The sequence below is a fragment of the Cydia fagiglandana genome, chromosome 2, assembly GCF_963556715.1.
Source record: "Cydia fagiglandana chromosome 2, ilCydFagi1.1, whole genome shotgun sequence".
NCBI classification, from domain to species: domain Eukaryota; kingdom Metazoa; phylum Arthropoda; class Insecta; order Lepidoptera; family Tortricidae; genus Cydia; species Cydia fagiglandana.
Window position 1 is genome coordinate 9,706,979 of NC_085933.1, and position 27,180 is coordinate 9,734,158.

General features: G+C 34.5%; 1 protein-coding gene across 3 annotated transcripts; it reads right to left on the reverse strand.

The window, feature by feature from the left end:
• Positions 1 to 3,878: 3,878 nt before the first annotated feature.
• Positions 3,879 to 12,976, reverse strand: LOC134679611 (odorant receptor 94b-like). Of its 3 annotated transcripts, none has more exons than XM_063538563.1 (9): positions 12,903 to 12,976; positions 9,353 to 9,482; positions 8,515 to 8,719; positions 8,075 to 8,197; positions 7,865 to 7,987; positions 6,626 to 6,725; positions 5,527 to 5,631; positions 5,047 to 5,202; positions 3,884 to 4,492 (listed from the first exon to the last, which is right to left on the reverse strand). In XM_063538563.1, exons 2-9 carry the CDS (start codon positions 9,456 to 9,458, stop codon positions 4,436 to 4,438), a joined length of 975 nt encoding a protein of 324 aa, XP_063394633.1. In that variant the 5' UTR covers positions 9,459 to 9,482; positions 12,903 to 12,976; the 3' UTR covers positions 3,884 to 4,435. The 3 variants fall into 3 exon arrangements, with proteins under 3 accessions (XP_063394632.1, XP_063394633.1, XP_063394631.1); XM_063538561.1 differs by lacking the exon at positions 12,903 to 12,976 and adding an exon at positions 12,192 to 12,412; XM_063538562.1 differs by lacking the exons at positions 7,865 to 7,987; positions 12,903 to 12,976 and adding an exon at positions 12,192 to 12,641 and having other exon boundaries at positions 3,879 to 4,492.
• Between the last annotated feature and the right edge of the window lie 14,204 nt (positions 12,977 to 27,180).

Below are 27,180 nucleotides of genomic sequence, written 5' to 3' on the forward strand. Positions count from 1 at the left end.
TAGTACCTAAACCTAACCTACTTCCAGATGACCTAGAAGGATGAAATTTGGAATCCAGCTCAGTTATTGTGTGAAAGCGTAGGAAAAAATCTAAAAATTAAAAAAAGTTATAAAATAGGGGGGGTCCCCATACAAAAAAAACCATTTTTTATTGTGACTGACATATAAGTACCTAAACCTAACCTACTTCTAGATGACCTAGAAGGATGAAATTTGGAATCCAGCTCAGTTATTGTGTGAAAGCGTAGGAAAAAATCTAAAAATAAAAAAAAGTTATAAAATAGGGGGGTCCCCATACAAAAGAACCATTTTTTATTGTGACTGACATATAAGTACCTAAACCTAACCTACTTCCAGATGACCTAGAAGGATGAAATTTGGAATCCAGCTCGGTTATTGTGTGTAAGCGTAGGAAAAAATCTAAAAACAAAAAAAAGTTAATAAATAGGGGGGGTCCCCATACAAATTTCTTTTTTATTGTGACTAACATATAGTACCTAAACCTAACCTACTTCCAGATGACCTAGAAGGATGAAATTTGGAATCCAGCTCGGTAATTGTGTGTAAGCGTAGAAAAAATATAAAAATAGAAAAAGTTAAAAAATAGGGGAGGTCCCCATACAAAAAACCTGTAATACGCGCTAAACAACCGGCCAACGGTGTGTCGTTGGCGGCGCGCGGCACCACATAATTAATAAAAAGAACAGAAGTAAAAAACATGCAGCGGAAACACAAGAAAAAACATTAAATCTCAATACCTGCCTAGTTTTCTTTACAAAAAGTATTGATATCCCATCAAAAACATAAATGTAAAAAAGGAGAGCCAAGTTCTTCGGTTCGCCGCAAAAAGAATGGAGATCTAAATGAGTGCCAAGTTCTATGCAAAATCCAAATATGTATTTATAGGAACAAAATAACATTATAAACAAGTATTAAACTCTATTTCTTTGCTTTATTGGATACCTATAACAATTGCTGTTATTTTAAAAAAATGTGAGATCTTAAAGTAGGTTAGATTTGGCTTGGCCAGTTTTTATCAGAATTACAAAATATACATGTTGAATAACTTTATAAAATGACTGATGTAATGAAAACTGGCCAAGTCAAATCTAACCTGCTTTAAGATCTCGCATTTTTTTTAAATAACAGCAATTGTTATAGGTATCCAATAAAGCAAAGAAATAGAGTTTAATACTTGTTTATAATGTTATTTTGTTCCTATAAATACATATTTGGATTTTGCATAGAACTTGGCACTCATTTAGATCTCCATTCTTTTTGCGGCGAACCGAAGAACTTGGCTCTCCTTTTTTACATTTATGTTTTTGATGGTAGCAATATCACTTGCTCCCTCTAACGCATGCGTCCCTTGGAGTGGCCGGCGTTGGCCCATCGTGTAGAGGAGCTATAATAAGCTTGCATCCAAATTAATTTTGTGAACGTGAGCCAACTGAGCGTTCGACTCGCACGCGCTCCGTAACGAATAATAGACGGTCTGAAAGGCGGATTCGTCGTCGGAATCTCGACGGCTGGTTTAATTAGCCGCCGTAATGAATGTCGGGGCACGTACGCCTGTAAACGCCGCCCATTACCTGCATAATTCACGCAACGATAACAATGGCCGACGCCGACACCTCACCGTGCGAATTGCAAACAATGATCCCACTCTATGTAAATTCATTTTTCCGAAATTTCTTGAACCTTCCGGAAATACCAACTTTATACTCAGGTATATAAATACTATAATATAACACAAACACGGTGCCCACGAGGAATCCCAAAGATTTTAAGAGCGTGTTCCTACAAAATGTCATATAATTTAGGTATCTACGCTGAATTCAGCTTGGTTTTTGAGATAGGTTTTTATTTAGATTTTTGTTTAAAAAGTTGTAGTGAAATCTCCAGTAAGTACAGAACACCTTTATGCGACGCTGTGAGACTTTTTATTGATTGCAAAAGTCAACTTCTGCTCTGTCCTATCATTGTTTACGTGGTCAACGTCGACTTATATTTTGCCCATAATGTAAAAAGTAAATAAATATCGAATAATCGAAGAATCTTTACACGATTCAATTGCAATTATTTTAACCGATAAGCTCACAGTTAACAAGTATTTGTTAAATTTTTGAGGTCGCCGTCATCGAAATCGATGAGGAGGATTATAAACGTTTACTGGTTAATATTTTTCATTCGAACCCAAAAGTTCTTGTTTGTCTCTTTAAACTTTATTTACACAATAATGCAATACTCCTTAAGGGCAACCGCAGAAACTTACTCCGCAACTCTGCACACAAAGAGTTCCAGCAGTTTGAGGCTACAACTATAAATTTTAATGTTACCCACCAAATATTAAGCCCTGACAAATAAGCGTGCAATTTCGCAGAGTCAAGTTTACCGTTAATATAAACATAAGGGTTTTCGCGAGATATAACGAAGCTGGAAGGGTTCTCATTAACTTTTGATACGCGCAAGTTTTAGTTTTATTAAGTTATGCAACATTTTTTGGAGTTAAAAGTTTATTGTAACTTTAATAATATGTCATACCCTGTTGTTTTCGGTGCGCTAACCTTTGACAATGGTCATAAAAAGGTAAAACTTTGTAAAAAATATATCTATGAAAGCAATTTTGGCATCTTTTTTTAGGGTTCCGTAGCCAAATGGCAAAAAACGGAACCCTTATGGATTCGTCATGTCTGTCTGTCTGTCCATCTGTATGTTACAGATACTTTTTTATAATTAAATTCAACACAAGGTTATTCCAGCACCTAAATCCCCGGGGTATGTATTATACATAGGTATGTAAGGTATGCTGTTATATATACTTATACCTGCTTATTGCTTTTTCACGCCACTGTTCGGAAATGTAGCAATAGATGGTCTAAAACCAAGCTGGAAAGTAGGCAATAGCTGATGTAGCACCTGAACCACCACTACTACAATGTTTCATTGTTATCATCATCTGTCATTGGCGACAGTTCGCTACAGCAATGAGTATCATTTAAAACATAAAAAAACAATAAAAGGTCTTTTTTTGCGCAACTTTTTCCTTCAAAAATAAAATTAGGTTATTTATAGAACCAATTTCTTGTTTAAAAAAAAAAGAAATGACAAAACCATTCACTTAATTTTTTTTAAACAATTATCCATTCAGTTCACGCTTAAGGCGTTTTTGACTTGTGTAGCTGTTTGTGGTTTTTTTAGCAAAAACGCTTCTAATTTTAGAGTCGGTTTGAAGCAAATAACAGAAAAACGCCTCTTAAAAGTGGTAAAAAAAGTAAAAAAGGCGGGATCTGAAAATACTTACTGAATTGGATAGTGTATATTGTGTTTGACTAAAAAATATAAGAAACGCGTATCTACGCTCGCTATAAAAATGAGTTCTTCTAGTGAAGGAAATGATATTCTTAAGCTGACGCCTACCGGAATTCAAGAGACAGTACAGGCAGTGGCTAGTAATTTGCTACCAGAGAAATACTGCTACTAGTACTTATAGTTATGTAAATGTTTTCTTATTTCCTCGCAGTAGTCGTGAAAAGCACTATGTAATGCCTCGGCCGGAAACGCTAAAGATGGACTCGTATTATACGAGGGCCTCCACTAACGTGTCGGCCCTCGAACTCACTCGTCCATCTTTTAGCGGTTTTCCGTCCTCTCCTACAATGTACTATTGTTAATAAACCTTATGATTTAGTAAATCTATAATATATTTACCTACCCTTCCTAATGATGAGTTGTCATAACAATCCCATTGATGAAATGTTAGCTGTCGTGTGACAATCTGACAATACTTTTTGTCTTAACTACGGTTATTTTCTGAAGCACATTGATGTTTCATGCATTCAAAAGAGTCGTAGTGATTGTGCGACGAACTGTAAATAACAGTCCATACAACTAAATAAACAGACAGCAATACACCTACCGGAGCTCGGCGGCAACAAAATTCCCTCCACACTAGGTCGCCTGCAAAGTTATCCCATATTTTTTTCTGCTTTTTACTGAAATTTTGCGAACGTTGATACGGGAGCTAAAAATAATACCAATCGCACAGTTCTACGAATTGTACTTTATTTATATTTCTGTTTCTTTTAGTTTTTAGGAAAATATGTATACATTACAAGTGGTCTAGAAAGTAGAAAGATAATGAAAATATAGATAATTATATTAATGCAAATAATATTAATTAGCAGGTACTCGTATCTATGTATAACTTTTTTGCTCTCATGAACGCTAAATATATGTCGGTATTAAATTAATATTCTTCTACATTTGAAATATTTAATAGCTGTGCGAAAAGTTTTAAAATACTGAGATAAGCAGAGGTTGAAATCAAGCTTATATACGTGCTCGATGCAAACTATCATAGTACAAAAAAATGTTACTTGACAAGCATTTACGTAGGCTTTATTCACTTTGCACGTACTCGTAACTCGTTCTGTTAGTTTGCATTTGAATTACTCAAGAAAGTGTAGAATGTATACGAAGTCTTGACAATCTGTAAAAAAAAGATTTCCTGCGGTTTAAAACCTAGGTACCTACCTATAAACAAATTTTTTTAAGAAATAATTTAAAATTCGAACTTGTTGCGCTTTTTATAGAAAAAAATGTTTCAGGTCTCGGGTGCAGTTCAATTTGAAAAGCTGTATGTAACGAGTATTCAATGATGAAAGTGGGTCGAGATCTAACTGCTAACTGTCTGTAGGGCTAGAACGCGAACGCAATCTCGGGTAGATGAAAGTCATTATTATTTAGTAGTTAGGTATTACGATGTCAGCTCAAACATAGTAACTATAAGTATATTTATGTTGTATATCACTCGCCATTTCTTTTATGTAACACAGGGTTTATAGATTAAAAATAAATTATCTCGCATGTTCTAAGAGCTAAATTTAGAAATTTAATACGGGCGAATTTTATAAGTTAAAATTAAAAGGGTATTATAATTTAAATGGACATGTGTCTTCAGTGGTTGAATGGCATTCAGTGATTGCGAAAATAGGTCATAAAGTTACGAGTTAAATATTAGACTAGTATATGGATTAAAAGTACCTGAACAAAAGTGTTGATCGAGAGTGGTACAATCTTGCCAGCTTTTGGTAATATAGAGCACTTAATTCTCTCCATAAAAATTATTAAGTACCGTCGATATTTTACTGGCATCTCCTCCCATTGCATGCAGTACGCAGATTCCATTAATCTTCGGCTCTGATAAATATAAATATAACGTTGCACATCACAAATTATGGTATAAGTAGGTACAGGTAGATATAATAAAATATAGGCACTTATACATGGTATTTTACATATAAAAGCTATTAGAATAGGTAGAACTATATAGGTATCATAACTAGAAGCATTGTAATCTTAAAGATATAATAATGTTCGGTGCTTAAAAAATATGCCCATGGAAGCTGTGTCATAATTTTCTGCGCATTTTAGTAGTTGTGACAAGAATATTTACATGTTAATTTTTGACCATATATGCCACAACCTAGTTTATTGTCGAATAAAAATCAAACAATTACTTACCTCGTGAGCCACCTCGTTACCGTAAAAGCAAAATAAGAAAAGTTCCGAAAGAATGCAAATCATGTACAATATCATGGATACGAATTCTCCGGAAAGAGGCTTCATCTGAAAACACATTCTCGTTGTAGATCGCATTGAAAACATCATAGTAACTTATTTTCATTACAACAAAAAAAAAACCTTATTCAAAGAATAATGATTAGACAAGTATTTAGCAACTTCTTAATTGTTCTTATAATCCCTCATTTCTTAAGAATTGAACCAGGGCTCGGAACCGGTATTTTTTAAAAACCCCGAAATAGCCCAATATTTTGAATTATTTTATGCTCTTTAGATAGGACTGAATCATGTATTTAGGTAACAACTTTGTATTATTAGATTGTCCCATTAAAAATGAAATAATAAACCAAAGAACGAAAACGAACGAAATAATAACGGTATTTTTGTATGGAGCAAATACCGGTTTCCTACCCCTGAATTAAACTGATTCTCTAAATAGCATGTATTTTCTTTAGCATTTTTACCCCATTGAAAAGTTACGGATAATGGACTAGGAAAATAATTTGGGGTTATTTTAGAAAGTACATACATATATACAATTGATTTTTTCCCGTGGTGTAAATACGAATGAACTTAATAAAACCACGGTTAGCCTGTTGTGACTCACTTAATAATGCCTGTCTGAATAATGATGCCAGTCAAGTCTCTGGGCCCGAATGGATTTTGAAATAGATATCTATTAGATATCTTTTAGACATCACCAACTATAACGATATTTTTAAGATCTAACCTGTCAAATTTGACATTTGCGCGATTCTGGAGATACTCTTGAACGATTTCCACAGGATATGACTTAGAGATCCAATTCACATCTAATAGATAATAATACATATCTTACTCTATCTAACGTAAAAGTGACATTGGTTGCCCAAATTGCGCTGCAAAAGAGAACTAGTTGATATCTAAACTATAACGTATCTAGAATGGATCTAGTACGTGTCGTCTCTTGTGAATATCTTGAAGTTCGAATACGGCAGTCTGTCTAGCGATTCCGAGATTTCCGAATAAACGTGTTTTTTGTATTAGCACATGAACTTACGTTAATTGTTCTGTAGGCGGTGGTGCAAATAATCCAACCACTAATCAAAAATTGGAAAAGTATAGCACTGCTAAATATCTCCTCATTTATCTTCGAAAATCTGAAAGTATAAATAGGTAATTTGTGCGACAGCAAGTAAACACCCGCGCTAGACCGTACCGAGGTGTACGATATTTTTTTATTTATTTAACGAAACACAAAGTACAGTGTTACCTATAGTTAAAGTTTCGCAAAAGTGTAAAACAGTTTGTTGGCGATGCGCTCAACTAAACCAAAAAGAATAGATAGTATAGAGGGGTCCTGTCATAGTAAATGTTGTAGTTCACTGATATCTATGTGTTAAAATTGTTAAATATGAAACGGTGTCGTCACGCCATCTAGCCGAGAATAGGCTAAAGGTGTGTGCGCCATCTATCCGAGAATGACTTTTTCTTGATTTCCGAGGCACGTTTTTTTCTTAGACTTTATTCATCTTATACGAAGTTACATACGTCTTTGACTAAACTAAAACAACAACAATACTTATTATATGACATTTTCTATGATGGGCATGACGGCTGATCGGTGATCACGTTGTGCTTTCCATAGAAAACGAAGCGCCGGAAGCTCCGGCAGGCCCGCTCCAGCGTGTCATCCTTTATTCATGAAACTTTACAAGACTCAATTTAATATTTCATCCCTTTCTTACAAATATGTACTTAAGTTATAACAATTAATAGCTAGTTAAGGCTTGTAATGGTAATATTCCATTTCTAACCGCAGCTGCACTACCGGTACTGAACGCGTCGCTGTCATTGTCAATTTCCATAGTAAAATTAACAGTAGTGCAGCTGTCGTTGGAAATGGACTGTCACCTTAAAACGTTAACTAAAGTGACAGTCGCGACGACAACGTCACGTCGTCAGTTTGGGTCGTAGCGGTGGCGTAGGTCTAGAGGCGCATTCGGATTTAATACTAAATAATACGATATTGCTTTAATAACATTAGTCTCAAGATCTCATCAATCAATTCTATCCCTCTTGTATTACCAACGTGTAAAAGTATTCACCTGTATGTTTAGAAAAGAGGTCGATTTCACGTGTTTTATAGTTACCTACTAGTTAAGTTTTAATGTTGCGTTTTAGGATCCTAGCCAAAACCTTGCAAACCTTTGCAAAACGTATGAAATTCTAAATAGAGTTTTTTTATGCATAATTTGAAGCTAGGTGGCTTGGTTTGGCTTGGCTTCATACTACTTACTTGATGATTTGGTTATAGTGGTAAATAATTCCTCTAAATCGCCATTCAAGATGTTCCGTAAAAGAATGAAATGAAGATTTTGATTCTTCTTGACATCTACTGACAAGGTTTTCTAAGTTCAACCTGAAACAAAAAAAATCCTCGCTTTTTTGTGCTTTTGCATCAATCAATTACTTAAATAAAACACATGTTATTTCGCTACGCCGTTACCTCAAAATGCAAATCTGAGTCTTGATTTGTGCAAACAGGTACACAATAAAAATGTCCATCGTTGAATTGTTTAAACCTAGCCACGTAGTTTGCATCCATACATAACCGATGACAATATAAAACCTGGACAAACAAAACTAATTTTAATTAAGCAAAAACGCCCAAAAGCGATACTATAAATTTGCGGAAAAAAATGCGGTGAATTTATTTTTTTCTGTACAATTTTTTTAAATAAACAAAAACTAATATGTTTTTTAAATTACCATAAGGTGGGATTCAATTTACAATTCCCAATAGCGGCAGTGTCGTTATCATGCGCACCTTTACCTGGCTTGAAAAGCAGTATTTTTGTACCAAATAGCGGGCTGTTTTGTAAGCCTTGAAGAATTGTGCATGGTATTTAGGCAATGCCTTTGAATGCCTTTTTATAAATTACTTACTTTGAATTTTCATTGGTGTCAAAAGGCACCCATATGGTGAATTCAACTGTTTCTTTTTTTAAATGCAAATACACGGGCAACGTGATCCAAAGAAAACAAGTCACTATGCAAATTTTGTTAAACAGTCGCAGCAGAAATTGAGCATGATTAATTGTCCTCACGAGGAGTGGCCGATGCTCATCTAGTCCTTGGTTGAAACTCGGCCCTAAGTGAGAATATATATGATACATATAGGTATGTACAGTAGGAAAGTGGATAGTTCTAACAGTTAAACATTATAACAATTTTAAACAAGCAATCTTTATTATATGAGAAACGCGAGTGCCTTTAAAAAACCCGTAGTCGGATCAAAAACTAAGTAATTAGTCCGACTCACGCTTGACTGCATATTTCTAATAGGTTTTCCTGTCATCTATAGGTAAAGACTTGTTTTATGTATTTTTTTCAAAATTTTAGACCCAGTAGTTTCGGAGATAAAAAGGGTGGGAATGGTAATTTTATTGCCTATTTTCTTAAATTACTTCTAAACTGTTTATATTAAAATTATATTTCAAATTCTTACAATGAGCTCTTTCATTTGGTGTGTAACACGATATATGTAGTTTGAAGAAAAATTTTTTTAAATTTTCTCATTTACCCCCCATGTTTAAAATTCATTTGTTTACGTTATGTGTCCGTCTTTGGGTCACAAATTTACATATGTGTACCAAATTTCAACTTAATTGGTCCAGTAGTTTCGGAGAAAATGGGCTGTGACAGACGGACAGACAGACGCACGAGTGATCCTATAAGGGTTCCGTTTTTTCCTTTTAAGGTACGGAAGCCTAATTAAGCTTACCCTTCATAATATTAAGCATTTCCAGTATCTTATGAGGTTTCTTCATAAACATAACTTGTTTAAAGATGCAATCAAGAAATGTCAGTAGTAAAAACATTGCATCCATTACTTTTTCGATATCAGCACGCACCTTAAAAAAAAGAAGTTAACTTATAAGTATGAAAACCTCATGTTCCTTCTAATCCAATAATAGTACATTACTACAGAGGCCGGGACGAAAGGGGTTGCCGGCCGAAGACATATAGACGGCCGAGCGAAGCGAGGTCGGATAGGTCTGAGCGCGGGCAACCCCATTTCCCGCCGAGGTATGTATAGTGCTTTTCTCAAACATGCAATGAAATAAATAAAATAAAAAATCCACGAAACCCGAGTTTTATTGATAGAAAAAACTAAAAGTAAACTACACCCAAAATATAACCAACACGTACCTATATCATTATCACGCGTATGTTTTACACGAGTCGTGTATTTTTACTACCCGTATATTTTCATGTATCTTTGATTTTTTTCGCCTTGTATCCGTCTGACTGTCGTTTTCGTCACATAAGTTTACATTGTCTTTCATGTTGATATCATCATGTTTCACATACATCGTTGCTTTATGCATGGAGTAAATAAGTATAATTTCCACAGTGTTGACGAATTTGTAGGTACATTCATTTAAAATATGCCACAAAACTGTTTCTAATAAACTGTAAGCCATTTTTCTTAGTTTCTCAAATAATAAAATTGCCATAAGCAACCATATACATACTTCGTCTTACACTTGGCGGCAGAGGCAGCAAGTTATTTAAAATCAATTCTGCTTACGCTGCCAATTCCAACACCTACGATTACAATTAATATTAATTTCATTATTTCGTCGGAACTCATATTAAAGTAAAAAAATCACAACGCACCATAAATCCAATAAAACAGAATAAAAAATTTTCAACTTTACCTCCATAACATTAAAAAAAAATAACTACGCGTGTTTGAGCAGACCTTTTTACCGCTAACGTTTAGATGAAATATTTTAAATGTTTTTATTTGTGTAGTTAAATTTATAATTTAAAATTATAGAATTTGATATTATTTATAAAGTTCATGTTGATTTTATACAATTTTATACAAATTATAGCAAACATTGTTTTTTGTTTTTTTTATAGGCGTAGTGGCAGAGTGTCATTACGAACCATAAAGCAAATACAGCCTCTATTTTTTTTAATGGATGAATGCCACGATGCTGTGTCACAAATATCTGTGAAATGAAAATTAAAAAAGAGGACTTTGCCGGCCCAGGCCTGCAAGATTTGTATGAAATTCTATTAACGACCTTTTGTCCTAGCCGCACCTGAAACGTCATACTTCGCAGCCTATTATTATAAGGAACATAACATCAATATTTCATTGCATGTTTGAGAAAATGCATTTTTCACGCCACTGTTCGGAAATGTGGCAATAGATGGTCTAAAACCAAGCTGGAAAATAGGCAATAGCTGTAGCACCTGAAACACCACTACTACAATGTTTCATTGTTGTCATCATCTGTCATTGGTGACAGTTCGCTACAGCAATGAGTATCATTTAAAACATAAAAATCAATAAAAGGTCTTTTTTTGCGCAACTTTTTCCTTCAAAAATAAAATTAGGTTATTTATAGCACCAATTTCTTGTTTAAAAAAAAAAGAAATATCAAAACCATTCACTTCATATTTTTTTTACAATTATCCATTCAGTTCACGCTTAAGGCGTTTTTTACTTTTGTAGCTGTTTGTGGTTTTATTAGCAAAAACGCTTCTAATTTTAGAGTCGATTTGAAGCAAATAACAGAAAAACGCCTCTTAAAAGTGGTAAAAAAAGTAAAAAAAGGCGGGATCTGAAAATACCTACTGAATTGGATAGTGTAAATTATGTTTGACTAAAAAATATAAGAAACGCGTATCTACGCTCGCTATAAAAATGAGTTCTTCTAGTGAAGAAAATGATATTCTTACGCTGACGCCTACCGAAATTCAAGAGACAGTACAGGCAGTGGCTAGTAATTTGCTACCAGAGAAATCGCGGGCTAGTACTTATATTTATGCAAATGTTTTCTTATTTCCTCGCAGTAGTCGTGAAAAGCACTATGTAATGCCTCGGCCGGAAACGCTAAAGATGGACTCGTATTATTCGAGGGCCTCCACTAACGTGTCGGCCCTCGAACTCACTCGTCCATCTTTTACCGATTTTCCGTCCTCTCCTACAATGTACTATTCTTGTGTCACTGGCTGTATAAGTGTCAGTCGTAGGCACCCGTTACATGACACCCCATTTTTTTGTCATGTATATTACAAAGGGTTTACTCTGTTTAAATTTCTTGTGCATTTGGTCTAAGTGGATGGCATTAGCCGTCAGAGCCAATATTATAGCTCGCAAGTCTGGCTTTCTATACTGCAAAACGTAATTCAAGACCAAAAAAAGTAAGACAATGTTGCCACTGCAATAATTTGTTTGTAAAATTGTAAATTCCTTTTGATAAATAATCACGCTAAGATAATTTATTCATTACTAATTTTACTCCTACTATTTAAAAAAGTACTTTTATTTACTTATTTGTACATAAATACAAGACGCGCTAGTAAAAAAGTGGCAACATTTCTTACTTTGTTTGGTCTTGAATTACGTTTTGCAGTTTAGATACTGTAGTGTCGCGGTTGCAGGCTGATGTTTGCGGGTGTACACGTAACGGTTACCCCGTGACGCTGCGCAAGCGCTGCGCTTCAAAGACCAGCAGCCGCACGGTAACCGCCAGTCTTCAGACCATCGTAGTCAACTTATGGGACAGGGCTCTGATCACTCGTATGGCTTAATTACGTACTTGAAATACGTGAATTATCTGCAGCAGCGTATACAGTATTACCAACGAGAAACCGATGTATATGTAGAAGCCGTGTAATTTTTTTTTTAAGTTCGAGGAACTGGGGTCCAAAGGGAAAATTCCACAGCTTCTTAGTACTTTCAAATGTGGAGTTAAACTCAAATATGAAAGTAATTCGCCTTCGTATTCAGCCATTTCGAAGACCACAACCTTGCGTTTTACTGTTGTAAATGGTCACTAAAATGCTAAACGTGCATATAGTTGGAAATCCAAGTTACGAATTGCTGGTGGTAGGTTAACTAGAAGCACTTTCATTATGTAGTCTCGACACGTCAACATGGAATTAGATAACGGCGTATTGGGGTAATAACGTGTAATATAATATTTTATAGGCTATTATCTGGATGTGACTATTACTAGTGGCTGTTAAAATAATAAGTATACATGTTTCTTGTAATGCATATTATACGCCAAATTCCAAAAGCTATTATTATTTCTATCACCAAAAACGTTATTTCTTAATGTATCTATGAAAAAGTTTATGATTGGTTGTTAATGGCAATAATGAAATTAAATTGAGAAATTAATTAGTACATAATGTAGTCATATATTCTGTCACAAAGTTAATTGTCCCCAGAGACTATGATTCTAAAATTACTTAATTAATTTCATATATACTTAAGAGACTGATAATAAATAAAAGATACTTACCTAATTATTATTCGGTGGTGTCATCCCTCGTTTCAATGCCTTTTAAATTGTACGATGTTTAAATTGTTTGATGCATTTTGTGCTTGCATACGGATCTATAAGAAAGCAGTAGTAACATAGTTAAAGCATACTGAGACAAAATATTTTAGCGATTTAGACAGCTGGTGCCTCTCGGCTGCCCTAAGCAGAAAACAAGTATCTCGGAAATTTTCAAAAACGGGTTTTTTGGATTTTCGGAATCTACAATTTCAGGCGCATCTTTCACCAAAAAAATAATTGTAAAAGAATGCGTAGTTTTTAAAATATTCATGTTTTTAAAATCCAAGTATCTTTTTTTGACCCCGTATTCTACGCTAAATTCAAGTATATGTCCCATTTCTACGCTAAATTCAAGTAACTAAACAGAGATACTTGTAATTCATATAGATGACCGAGATACTTGAGTTTAGCGTAAATGTTCGTAACTGCGAATCAGTTTATTACAATGGTAAAACAAGTATCTCCCAACAGAATCTGCAATTTAGGTTAGAAATTAGTTACATAGTTATACAGAAGGTACCTTGTTTAAACATATACATAGAAAACAAATTTGCTTAGCAATATTCGTGTCAAAGGCTAACACGTGAAGAGTCTGTGAGATTTAAGTATAAAAAAAGTGTTGTTAAAACAATTAAAATTATCTGTATTGTCTACAGTAATGAAAACAAAAATCATAATCATGCCGTATCCATGCCAAAGGTTTTGGAAAAAATAGAAACAAACAATAATAACTCAATGGATTCAATTGACCAAAAGGGAAATATTGAATCCAGAAATAATGCCAACAATTGATTTTTATAAAGACATATATTATGTGGTAAAGTGAATCATTCGAGGAGTCTATTAGTAGAGTTAGACCAAGAAAAGTCTGCAGAGATGTTGAGAGCACACTCAGTGTCAGTGTTATTTATATCATAATTTCGTAGAAGTTTGACGTTTAAAATAACACCTGCACTGCGTGTGCTGTCAAAATCTCTGCAGACTTTTCTTGGTTTAACTCTAGCCACTAAAGAGAACCACCAATTACTTACCATATTAATAGGTAACATAGCCAAGAATCGATATTGCTTTATAAGAAATAGGTAAAACTGACTTGAAACATTTAATTAGATTTTTACTTTGTTACATAAGTAAAGTTAAATAGTAAATAAAGTAACTATGTACCTAAGTATTTATCTATGCAAGTATGTATATCGTCGCCTAGTACTCATAGTACAAACTTTGCTTAATTTGGGGCTAGGTCAACCGGTGAAAGATTGTCCCCAAATATTGATTTGAATGGACTCACCAGCTCTCACCATGCCATGCACCAGCCTCATTCCTATCAAAGACATCTGTCAAATAGGACTATAAAAAATGCAACAAGTCGGACTCGCCCACCTTACAAATTTAAATTATTTATTTTTTTGTACTTTATAGTTTTCAGATTATTCCCTCTATATATAGTGTAAGACAATATTACTTGCCAAATTTCATAGTTCTACCTACTTAGGTACCCTTTAAATTTTGATTCCCGTGAGAGTGTCGAATACCTACGTATTTTGGCATAAACGACGGTATCTTTTTTACGTTAATTTAGAAGTTTGAGACCACCCATCCACGAAGACAGAAGGTTTGTTGAAGGAATGGGACATTGTATCACAAAATAATCGCTGTCAATAAATAAAATCGATAAAATAGGTACCAATAACCATGTGTCAGAAGGTCTGAGGATGGGAACATCCATTACTAATGAAAAAAAGTATATTTTCCAAGAGAAAATGGGTTTTAAATATATATAAAAAATATATAATTTTTTCAAGCGTTTTATTATCTAACAGAAATTTTTAAGCCGACAAACCTGAAAGAAATAAAAATGGGGTTTCGGTAGCTTATGTTATTAGCTTTTATTTGATACCATTTCCTTCAGAGTTGCATGAAAATTTGAAAAGTTATTGAGCGGAGAGCCAAATATGTTTAGTATTTAAGAAGCTAAAGTGCTTGCTATTTCAAAGCTAAACACAAGATACTTGAATTTGTGTAGAATGTTTCTGAGATTTTCGGGCAGTAAACTACACAGAAAACAATTTATGCCTGTACAAAGTTTTGTATACAAGGAAATAAAAAAATAAAGTCCGTATAAGCTTAATTTTATCGCCCTTAACATAATGGTATAAAAAATGTTACATTTTAGACCAAACACCTAACAAAACAGACAAATTACGTTTTTTTGCTCTCCTCAAAAATTTGCCAAAACTGGGTTACTTGTTTTCTGCTTAGGGCAGCCGCTCTGCCCCTAGTGGTTATTCCGTGCATCCGCAAATTAGCGTTCATTCCAGACGATTTGTACGCCTCCCACCGCAGTCATGAGCTTGCGGTTCCGGGTTTTGTAGAGTTATTCCCGAGTAACAAAGTATTGAATTTCCTGGGTAGCGGGAGATAAACTCTAAAAGTGTACACACACCTTCCTTGTGATTAGTACCTATTTTAAGTACCTACATTGAATGAATGAATGAATGAAAACTTTTATTTTCAGGCAACTATTGGCCCATAGATAAATACCTTAAAACTAGCATACATATTAATATTACATATATAACATTAGCGTACGACCAGAATTCGGTCCAAAAGTAGGTACCTAAGCTATTATTAGACCGGCCTAATCATTGTCATCAAATAATGTAAGGATATTGTCATAAAACAGCCTACGCAATTCTCACGTTTCTTGATAGAACAAATTTAATTTCAATATTGGCACTGTAAACAAAAAACTTATAATTCATTTATAAAGCGTTTTCGTCACATCTATTACTTTATGTTAGTGACGTATGAATAATGTAGCGTACGTTTGTATTGACGGTTTCGCCCACTGTTTACGTAGGCGTCCAAGCCTTGTCATTATGACACTTGTAGTCTCTTGTATTATTAAATTGTACTTACGAGCACTGGTGAACGCGTGCAGCTTCCAAGTGGAATGTCGTGTGTTCGAATCCCGGCACAACTAGAAACGAGTTACTCTCGTTACTAATTATTTTATGTGATGCTCTTCGGCGAAGGAAAACGTCGTGAGGATAATTGCATTTTTTTTTGACATAATTCTTTTTGGTGATGGTCAATCGGTCCTCGCTAGGAGTACGGGCGGCCGATTGCCTTTAAATTTGTATTACTTATTAAATGATTTTAAATTATCTATGATATTTAGTATACCTTAAAAAAGAGTTGAAGGTTTCTTCTTTTTCCGTAAGTTTGTTTATATTCAGTGGGTCTATGTTGTACTTGGTGCATATATATGGTATCGTGGATCGTTCTTGCGTAAAGGAATCTTGGGCAAGTTTTAATAAGTTTATCAATTGTTTGCTGTGTGACGTTGCATATTACTAAATCTGAGAAGATATTCAAGAATCTGATCCACTTGGAAGAAATCGGTTGATATTTCATTTTACATAAGGTCAGGTGGGTTAGCCCACAAACATACTTTATTTTTCTCGGGGTCAGAGAAATCGAATAAGAAAAATCCTTTTAAGCAAATATATTTAAGTTTTTATTTATGATTTAGCTTTATTTTTGTATTATCATTTAATTTAGTTTATAATATCTATAAGTATCTCTGTTTATTGTCCCTACAAGTGTCGACCTTCCCCCATAGTTCCTCTTATCCCAACTGATCTTATGACAATTTATTATTGCAATTCTTACTTTAATGACGCTTATAGTATTTACTTTTAAAAAAGCACAAAATATTGTATTATTTTCGTTTCATGATTTTATTTTCATGCTTAGTATAATTATTAGAGGGCGGAGTACCGGTGGCAAATTTCACACTAAATGTATGGAGTCGCCTAAGTATTCTTATGATTAAATAAATAACGAATAAATGATTAATTTTGCATAATAATTTTTAGGAACTTATAGAAATTATCTTACGAGCATACAAATATAATGTAATATGTTGTTAATATCTATAATACATAATAATAATTTTTCGACATTATATTTTTTCAACTGCTTTAAATCCACTGAGCAAGAAATACAGTGAATGCTACATTCTTCTTCATTATATATAAGATTTTCGTACGGTTCTATCATCCGCAGAATTGTTGCTTCACATGGCTTATTCATCTTGATATTTTTCGGTTTTAAATATTTATCCGACGCAATAATAATTCAGATAATAGAGATGTAAAGCAGCTGTCTAAATTGACAATGTCAAATAATTAGTTTCTAAATGTCTCATAAATTTGTAAATTAGTAACTTTTTGAAAAGAAAGGTTGCATATGGTAAAAAATATTATATCGATGAATGGTGACTTTGTTAAAAGAAATTGAAAAATAACCCAAAACATTTACGACATAACATTTAGGTGTTCCTGAAATCGATTTATGAAAATAAATGTTAAGTACTTACTTCCAATTTACGAGTAGGTACCATACTAAGTACATTAGGTAAATGAATAATTTTATTATTCAAGTCTAAAATAATAATTATAAAAACGACTCCATACCTTTTGTGTGAAATTTGCCACCGGTACTCCGCCCTCTAATAATTATTTAGGACTTGCAATAGATTTTAATAATGATGTCTGATTGAATAATGAACGTGTCGATTAGATGCCGGAAAGCTTTACGCTCTAGAAACTTAACTCTCGAACTATTTACATTGTCAACTAGCCCGAAGTCTTGGTGAAACTTCCAATGAATCACTGTTACCACCCGTTCCTAAAGTAGCAAAGACTCATGTCAGATATATTGCAATAGTCCGTGGAAGCTATACAACGGCGTATTTTTGTTAAGACAAAAAGTTAGAGAGATTACACATTTTAGGTTGTGCTCAGTGGAATTGATGCGACTTCTGTGTTATTGAATATTCTCTGCAGCAACAGTTCAACAACAGCTCCGATGAATAAATAAATAAATATTATAAGACATTCTTACGACAATTGTCTATGCCTTACGGTAAGCTTAAGAAGGTTTGTGTTGTGGGTACTCAGGCTTTTGCTTTATATAATATATAAATACTTACATAAAAACGCCCATGGATCAGGTACAAATTAAATTTTCGAATGTCATCTTAAAATACTCATCTTCCATTTCAGCGATAGACAGTAGGTAAGTTTAAGATTTAATCTAATTTTGGGAAGCGCGCGCTTCCAAATACTGACAACAATAACAAAGTTGTAGGTATGTACCTATTCGTTCGCAGCAAATTAGAAACAGATGCACTGAGTAAATATACGTCTCTTGCATCTTGGTTGCCTACCGGTAGCTTGTGACAGACAAATATTCATTAGGATCATACAATTTTCTTATCTCTTAGGACCTTGGGACAACATTGCGGTGTTATTTATGGCTGTCAGTGTAACCTGTATTTTTTCATGGAACTCTTTGCATTATATAACTGTTAGTAAACCTTTAAATAAACACAAACTAAACACAACGAGCACCTACTACCTGTACAACACTATCAGAAACAGGCACTGAACTTTCATAATACCGGGTTTACTGCTTACGTACATCGCGCTCGGGTATTGCTGTCAAATGCACAAAGAAGTGCTTTCTAGTGGCCGACCGTTACTACTGTGTTCAATGAATGAACCCGTAAAGCTTTCCATTCCTTTTCGCAGTGAGAACTTGCCTAACAATTCAATATTATCGTGTCGTCGAAATTTAAAATTAGATACTCAATCGTAAATTATTAAAATGTACTTTTTGTACCGTAGGTAAATTATTTATAAATAATATTGCTTATAAGGTTATGTTGAAAAATCATATCGTGTAAAAGTGTTTGTAATTATATTTCTTTCAATAAGTGAACCATAAGAGTATCATTGACTATTTACAAGTAGTATTTTCGTAAACATATAACGTAACATTATTATTAATTAAATATTAATGAAAATATGTAGTTGATAATAATGTTACGAGTCCTAGTATGTGTTAGTGGTATTTACTGCTCTAAGATATTGCAAACTTGAGTATTTGATTTTAATTTCAATTTAATACCTACACTCCTTCCTGAAAGAGAGAAGGCCTTGACATGGCACCGAGAAAAAAATAGACACATCCTTTCTTTTCGAGGGAAGGAAACCTAATTACATCGCTTTTAGACCCGCCAAAAGTAAAATGTACGACGTGGCAATGGACTGCGATAAGAGACACTTTTACGAACCCAATTAGTTAAATCCCTAAGCGAATTAATTCCGATTGTTACGGCAACATTTCGAATTCGTTACAAAAAAGATCAGCCCTTTATTTTTAATTTCTCTTTAACCGGTACGAATTAAGCCTCGTCCGCCGATTTGATTAACAGTTGCCATTAACCGTTTTAAAACGCGAAATCGAAGCAGCATTCAAGGTTACATCAATTAGCACTAAAGGGTCCTAAAAAAGATTTTAGGATTGGGGATTTAAGCGTGACATTCATTAGTAGCAATCAGTCAAGCGAACTAAGCAGGGTGCCCTTCCGGCGCTGCCAACTACTTATCTAAATAAGATCGGTGTGCGTGATGGATTTAAGGACCCTTGTCCATGTCACCCAGTAAACTTTGTAAATTTTATAATAGTTTTTCGAATTTTGCGTTAAGTATTTAAAACATTAATTAATTAACAATTCTATAACACACTAGGTAGCCGTTTATATTTTTATTTTATAAAATTATGACTAATTGCAAACACTTACAGGCCAATTCGAACGTACACTGACATCAGAATGATGTAATTTAGCTATCGCGCGTTTCCCCCGTGCCATTACAAGTTACGAACAAAATGCACGATATCGGAATGACATAATTTAGATGTCATTCTTATATCAGTGTACCTGCGTTCGAATTGGCTTGTTATTTAAAAACCTTGTTTAAACGCGCCAGCACCTGAGCCATAATTAGGAAAAAGTGGTTTGTACCGTTTGTATAAAGATTTTGCGGCACAGACCAACCCCTATTTTTCCGTCTATAGGACTCTATACTATTGGTGGCTACTGCGTCATGATATTATTATGGTTTATGGTCACGCTCCAAAAAACCATCAATGCTATATATAATTGAAAGTAGTTTCACTATGTTTAACACGTACTAATTAGGTATCGAGGTTATTTTAATACGAGTATGTTTTTGACTTAGATTAAAGATAAAAGTTTCTTACGGGCTGAAAGTACTGTCCAAGAATATCACTGGATTTAGAAATGGTCTTACTTGAAGACATGACATAAAGTACCTACCTACTTACATTTCTGTTTTCGTAAGCAGGTAAGTACCTACATGGCTTCGTTTTTTTTGTAATTGAGTCCTAAAGCAACCGACTAACCCGTTTCTTAAATAGCGCAGGCTAAATGACTTCACATTTTCTTCAACCTCGTTTTTGAGGATCGCGTCCACATTAGGTCGTTACTTTGTGCAGCAAGGTTCTCCAATTTGTATGTTTTTGTTTTTCAGCTAGACGCATGTAGGTAACATATAATATATATTATGTAGATCATCGACTTTTCCACGACCCCGTTTTCGACCACAATTAATTTTCTTAGCTATATGGCTCTCGTCTATCTCGTAGGTGAATAAAATACTGAAAAATTCGCCAGGAGCAAATGGTTCAAACGGCGCAGAACACTCAACTACGAGTATGTCTGAATTGACGTAATGTGTGGCACTTTCTAGGGAATTCCTTAAACAGCATGTCAATTCTACTTTAACTAGTCACGCTTTGATGGTACCTGGACCTTCAAAGTTTGTATATAAATACATATAAGACTACCATACATATATGACTATAATATGTATATTACCGTGATTTTGCTTGGTATTAGGTGTCTTGCAGATTCCATCGTTTATTCCGACACGTTTTGATTCATCGATAAAATATGTTATAAGATTTGAACTCGTTTCTGGACGTCATGAAACTCATTCATCCCAAGGCGATTTTACTGAAATCGGATTTTTTAATTTAAAATTGGACCTCAGAGCATGATGAAACTGGCGCTAAGTTAATTTCCGAATTTAATAATAATAATTTATTTGTACACGCGTGTTTCGACAACCCTCCACGTTTGCTTCCAATGCCGTTCGATTAATGCTCGAGTAAGTTGTGTACACACCTAAAATTTAATGTAGCTAAGCTGTTTGGAAAATTGCCATCACACATAAGGAAAATTCAGATTAAATGAGGAACATCCCCACGCCGGAGTCTTACGGTAATTCGCAATAACATAGCGCTAATGACCCGGCATTCACAAGGGAGGATTCGTATCTAACTGCGACATTAAGACCTCCTTATTTGGCTATTTCACTTCGTTACAGGACCTTTGTGGTGAACGTGGGAATATCGTATTAATATTGATTACCCACTTTTCTTATGAGGTAACAGAAAATATTGCGTATACTTTTCTAATATACGTATGATATGCTATTGAGAGTTGAAGGGAGACTATTGGGTGACAGAAGGGTGACAGCGATGGACTAAATACTGGGCTAAGGGGTAAAGAAACCGGAAGCCTGTCTAATAAATAGGTATGAAATCTTATTTCCGGCACAGCCCCTACATTACATGATGACATTGATGACCATCCACAAAAAGCGACATCTAGGGTACTCAAGGGCAACACCGGTATAAGGGCTGAGGATAGAAAGATGTCACTGGACTTTAAACATAGAGCCAACGTTGACACACGTTACTTACGTTTCCACATCGCGGCAGAGAAGAATCTATAATATCTTCGCACATCACAACCCACCTATCGGGTGAAAGGACTTCCCCATGAGCCCTCCGGTACGTGGGATCGCTACACTCCCCAACACCTCGCCAAAACTGCCCTGCATTGACGATTGCACGGGTAAAATCATTGGGCGATGGGGTCGTCACATCCCTACACCTGTTATCATTCTTATTAGGTATACAGGCGACCGAGAGCGTAATGCATATAGAAATAAACAATATTCTTTACAATATAGGTACAGCTGTTTTATGTAGCGCACTCACGTTTCTAATTTATAATTTTTTCTACTCCCGTACTTTTATTTGTCATTTAAAGGGCCGTGCACACACGTTTAAAACCCTACCTTATAGTTGTCAAGACAAGTCTTTAGTCTATTCCCCAAAAAAGAATTTGTGCATAGACGCAGTATTTTTTTGGCGATTTTACGATACTTCATGTATACAGGGCGTCCCACGGCGATGCCACATGGAGGGAAAGTACCTTAAATATCATAGATAGCATATTTTGCTGAAAGAAGACTTCATTTTATTTTTAAAACTTAGTAAAGTTGCATTCATACTTTTTTAATTTTTTTTGAAAAAAAATGTATGGAAAAAAATTATCGCGTCATTGGAGGAAAAGTACCTTAATTATTGTAAATGAACATCTTACTGAAAGAAGACATTATTTCGATTTAAAAAAACAAGTTGAATTGCATTTTAAATAATTTCATGGTTAAACCGGGAATCGAACCCGCTACACGAGAAAAAAAAATACCTTGTACCAAAAAAATAATTCTCACATTGAAGCCTTTCGATCGGTATGACAAAGCTATAAGGTATTTTTTTTTCTCGTGTAGCGGGTTCGATTCCCGGTTTAACCATGAAATTATTTAAAATGCAATTCAACTTGTTTTTTTAAATCGAAATAATGTCTTCTTTCAGTAAGATGTTCATTTACAATAATTAAGGTACTTTTCCTCCAATGACGCGATAATTTTATTCCATACATTTTTTTTCAAAAAAAATTAAAAAAGTATGAATGCAATTTAACTAAGTTTTAAAAATAAAATGAAGTCTTCTTTCAGCAAAATATGCTATCTATGATATTTAAGGTACTTTCCCTCCATGTGGCATCGCCGTGGGACGCCCTGTATAATGACCACTTAAAAAATATTGAATGAAATACAGTGTTGCCAACCTTATTTTAAATATCATCTCTGACAAATAAGTGAAACATAGACATGTGTTTTTTTTATTTCATTCATTCATTCATTTTTTTCCCGCCCGTACCCTCAATTTTTGCTACTTCTTGAATTAAAAAGATTTGTTAAATTTTCAATTTTATTTCAAAGTAAGTGCTTGGTCGTAGAAAAAATATTGTATGCAACGTTGTTTAATTAAGTCAACAAATACTCGTGGCGTCTTTATTAACGAATTTCGGTGATACCACATACGTGTGATACCACATTAGATTTGTCATGATGCCTAGAAAATGAAAATGTATTCGAAGTGTGTATGTGTATATTAGCACACAAAAAAATATCAAAAGTTATAAACTTTCTCCTCCTGTTTTTGTTTATAACTTTTGATATTTTTTGTGTGATAATGCACGCTTCGAATACATTTTTCTAGGCATCATGACGAATCTAATGAGGTATAACACGTATTTTTAGGAGTAGTAGGTATCTCTATTTTTGACCGTTTACAGGTTCTCGGGTAGTCTAATAAAGCAAACAAATAAAATTAACGTTGTCTTCAAACTCAGAAAAAGAGCGACTTCAAGTTTAAGCGACTGCTCAGTTAATAGCTGCCTCTATTCATATTCTGAATTTAAAAATATGATAAATCTAGTCATCTAGTTCGTCCGCTCCGGAAATGAAAACAGCAGCGTAGATCTCGAATTGAATATTGAAGCTGTAATCTGCATTGAATTGGAGTTGATAGAGCGTTTTTTTGAGTAAAAGTCCGAATTTAACTGTCATATCCTAAAAAAAACAATTATAATAGGTCTGATACACACCTACTTTACCTACCTACCTTCTGATAACCGCTTAATATCTTCTTAATATAATAATAGTTTAAGAGATATTTAAGAAGGACATCTCGGACGTACACCAACCTTGTTAGTCAAATGTGATGGTTATATGTACATGTGTTGGCTGTTATGGTTGATGGTTATATGTGAACAAATTGGGTACAATGTGTTTTTAATAATAAATACACGTAGATCAATTTGAAAGATCATAATTATTTATTTTTCACGCCACTGTTCCGAAATGTGGCAATAGATGGTCTAAAACCAAGCTGGAAAGTAGGCAATAGCTGTAGCACCTGAAGCACCACTACTACAATGTTTCATTGTTGTCATCATCTGTCATTGGTGACAGTTCGCTACAGCAATGAGTATCATTTAAAACATAAAAATCAATAAATAGTACATTATTGCAGAGGCCGGGAAAGGGCAATTCGTGGATGAGTTTCGATTTTGTCGGACGACGCGAAGCGGAGTCCGAGAAAGAAGACGAATCCACGAATTGCTATTCCTGCCGAGGCATATATAGTGCTTTTCTCCAAACATGCGAGGAAATAAGCTAAAATAATTATTATTTAAGCATCAAGCATCACTCAAATCAAACCTTCACATCCAAAACGTCAAAAACAATTTCCCTCTTTAATTAATTTTTAAAAGTTAAAGGCACAAACTTATTCTGCCATTCAGTACCATTCAATATTCGTTCATTCAATATAATTGCGCAATATAGTTTGTCAAACCAACTTTTCAGTCAGTAAGAACCAGGAAAACTACACCCATCCTTTTCTTTTGGGTGCTAGTACTAGTGTAAGACAAAGATAGTATGATTCTCTTTGTCTATGTTTGAAATGAGAAAGTCCTTTGACAAACTATGTAAGCTTTATGAACACGGATGAGATTTAAAAAAAATATAAAAATAATCTTTGATTTTATTAAGCAGTATTCGCACGATCATACACGTGAAATGATAGCTGATCGGGTCGTGTAGAAGCGGCTCGCGGCAATAATAATTGGCTGTTTGCGTTTTTATTCTTAAAAAGTAAAAAACACTACAGTAATAAGTTATTACTGTAGTGTTTTTTTACTTCCCGTCCGCTAGAACAGGACAGCGATAGTTTGATGTTTTTTAGTTAGAGTTTGACATTAACGAAGAACTTCCCGTACTATTTTTGCTACAGTAAGGTGTACATTTCCGAGCATATTGGAGAAAAGGTCTTTTTTTGCGCAACTTTTTCCTTCAAAAATAAAATTAGGTTATTTATAGCACCAATTTCTTGTTTAAAAAAAAAAGAAATATCAAAACCATTCACTTCATTTTTTTTAACAATTATCCATTCAGTTCACGCTTAAGGCGTTTTTTACTTTTGTAGCTGTTTGTGGTTTTATTAGCAAAAACGCTTCTAATTTTAGAGTCGGTTTGAAGCAAATAACAGAAAAACGCCTCTTAAAAGTGGTAAAAAAAGTAAAAAAAGGCGGGATCTGAAAATACCTACTGAATTGGATAGTGTAAATTATGTTTGACTAAAAAATATAAGAAACGCGTATCTACGCTCGCTATAAAAATGAGTTCTTCTAGTGAAGAAAATGATATTCTTACGCCTACCGAAATTCAAGAGACAGTACAGGCAGTGGCTAGTAATTTGCTACCAGAGAAATCGCGGGCTAGTACTTATAGTTATGCAAATGTTTTCTTATTTCCTCGCAGTAGTCGTGAAAAGCACTATGTAATGCCTCGGCCGGAAACGCTAAAGATGGACTCGTATTATTCGAGGGCCTCCACTAACGTGTCGGCCCTCGAACTCACTCGTCCATCTTTTAGCGATTTTCCGTCCTCTCCTACAATGTACTAATATACCAATGTTGCAATTTGTGTGTTAGAGTCAGTTTAGAAATTTCAAGGTCGTAAAAAATAAATCACATTATCGAAATATAATAGCATGACTATAAAATATATCAACCAGTCTATACAGTACTAAAAATCGTCAATAGAGAAGCCCTAATGAATATTTCTTTCACGACACCATCACATGTAACTTACCAAATCCAGAACTAGTTACTCTCGTATTTTTGAGGTTCCGTATGTACCTACCGGCCGAAACATGAATCTAATTATCTCGTGTTTTGGGGGATAATGGAATTACTAGCCGTCTTTCAAACGTCGTATTGCTAAGTTACGGAATACTGCTACGAGACCATTTTACTCTTCAGGGAGTACAAACCTTTTATTAGGTATTTACATTTTTTACTGTACGTGTAATACGTATTTATTTATTTACATATGTGCAATGGTGCTAGTTTATCGCACTAGTGCGATAATAGCTCATTACGTAACAATTACGAAAAGTTTAGTTGCCATATATGTACTGTGAAACGTTGTACGATTCACGTGCGAATTTCTTATTTTTCGCACTTGTATCGTAATATACTATTGTGTTATCTTTATTTTACAATACAAGAAAGTACAAATTGCGGACTTAATGCCATAAGACAATCTCTACCAATCAAACACTGGGCCAAACGGACTGGGGGAACTAGGGAAAAGAAGATACAGGCTCAGCCGCATTTGGAGCTATCTGGGTAGCTCCTAATTCGGCTGAGCCTGTATCTTGAAGCCACAGAAACTGACCAATAATAGTCCTATATATCTGTCCATCACACAACCCTTATCCAGGTTTACTCAACTCGACAGTAATTTGACTAATCTGATAGTCATAGTCAAAATTAGAAATCATCTACATTCTATCTACCTAAGATTTAGTAACTCTATGCACATTATAAATGCCACTAACACTAAATGACTTAAATATGTGAAAAATCGCGTTTCAACTTTTATATTCGAATTCGTATTTCTATTCGAATAAGTTTATTTTTTAAGGTGACAATCATTGTAAAGTACAGACTTACTAAGTACTGATTTCCTAAGTAACCTAAGATCAGACTGCAGTCAAAAAACTATAAACGCAAGCTTATCCTGATAATTTTCCCGCCGTCTCCATGCTGGTTTTAGTTGGTTATTGTCTGGTCAGCTGCCTGTTAGATAGCTAGGATAGTTAGTTTTTGCGAAAATCGCCAGGATAGAGGATAATTTTTTTGTATTTTAAATGCTTGCTGCTTTAAATGTATTTTTCATCAAAACTACTGCAGTCCAAAATGAAGTCAAAGTCAATTTTTTGCAAGCTATGTAATGGTACCCCACACAATGCTTACAAAAAGAAGTTCAGGCTACCCCTCTCAACCCCCTAAAATAAAAAATAAGCTGTTTTGACTTATTTACAATATTAGTGGTAGTAATTGCTTTAACTGTTCCAAATTTCTCTAAGAACAACGCATTTAACTGATTTGCAAGACCAAAGTGATCTCATAAGTGTTCCGTGAACAAAGTTTTGTACGGAACACTAAAAAACGCAGATCCAACTCTTACTCTTAATTAACAACTAAGTATGTAAAGTGTGGTGCTGTTTACAAGAGAACGTAATCTCACCAGCTCCTCACTTCCACCAACGGCCGTTAAGTAGCGCGGGCGCGGACTACCGCAGCGCAATGCCT

What these genes read in the sequence shown, in the direction of transcription:
- LOC134679611 (XM_063538561.1), bottom strand. Translation starts at nt 12,386, where the DNA reads ATGGCTGAATACGAAGGCGAATTACTTTCATATTTGAGTTTAACTCCA. An exon ending in AGATAATTCACGTATTTCAA is followed by an intron (nt 9,483 to 12,191) that starts GTACGTAATTAA and finishes CTTTTTTTTAAG; the next exon opens with GTGCGTGCTGATATCGAAAA. An exon ending in CACTATAACCAAATCATCAA is followed by an intron (nt 6,726 to 7,864) that starts GTAAGTAGTATG and finishes TTATACTTTCAG; the next exon opens with ATTTTCGAAGATAAATGAGG.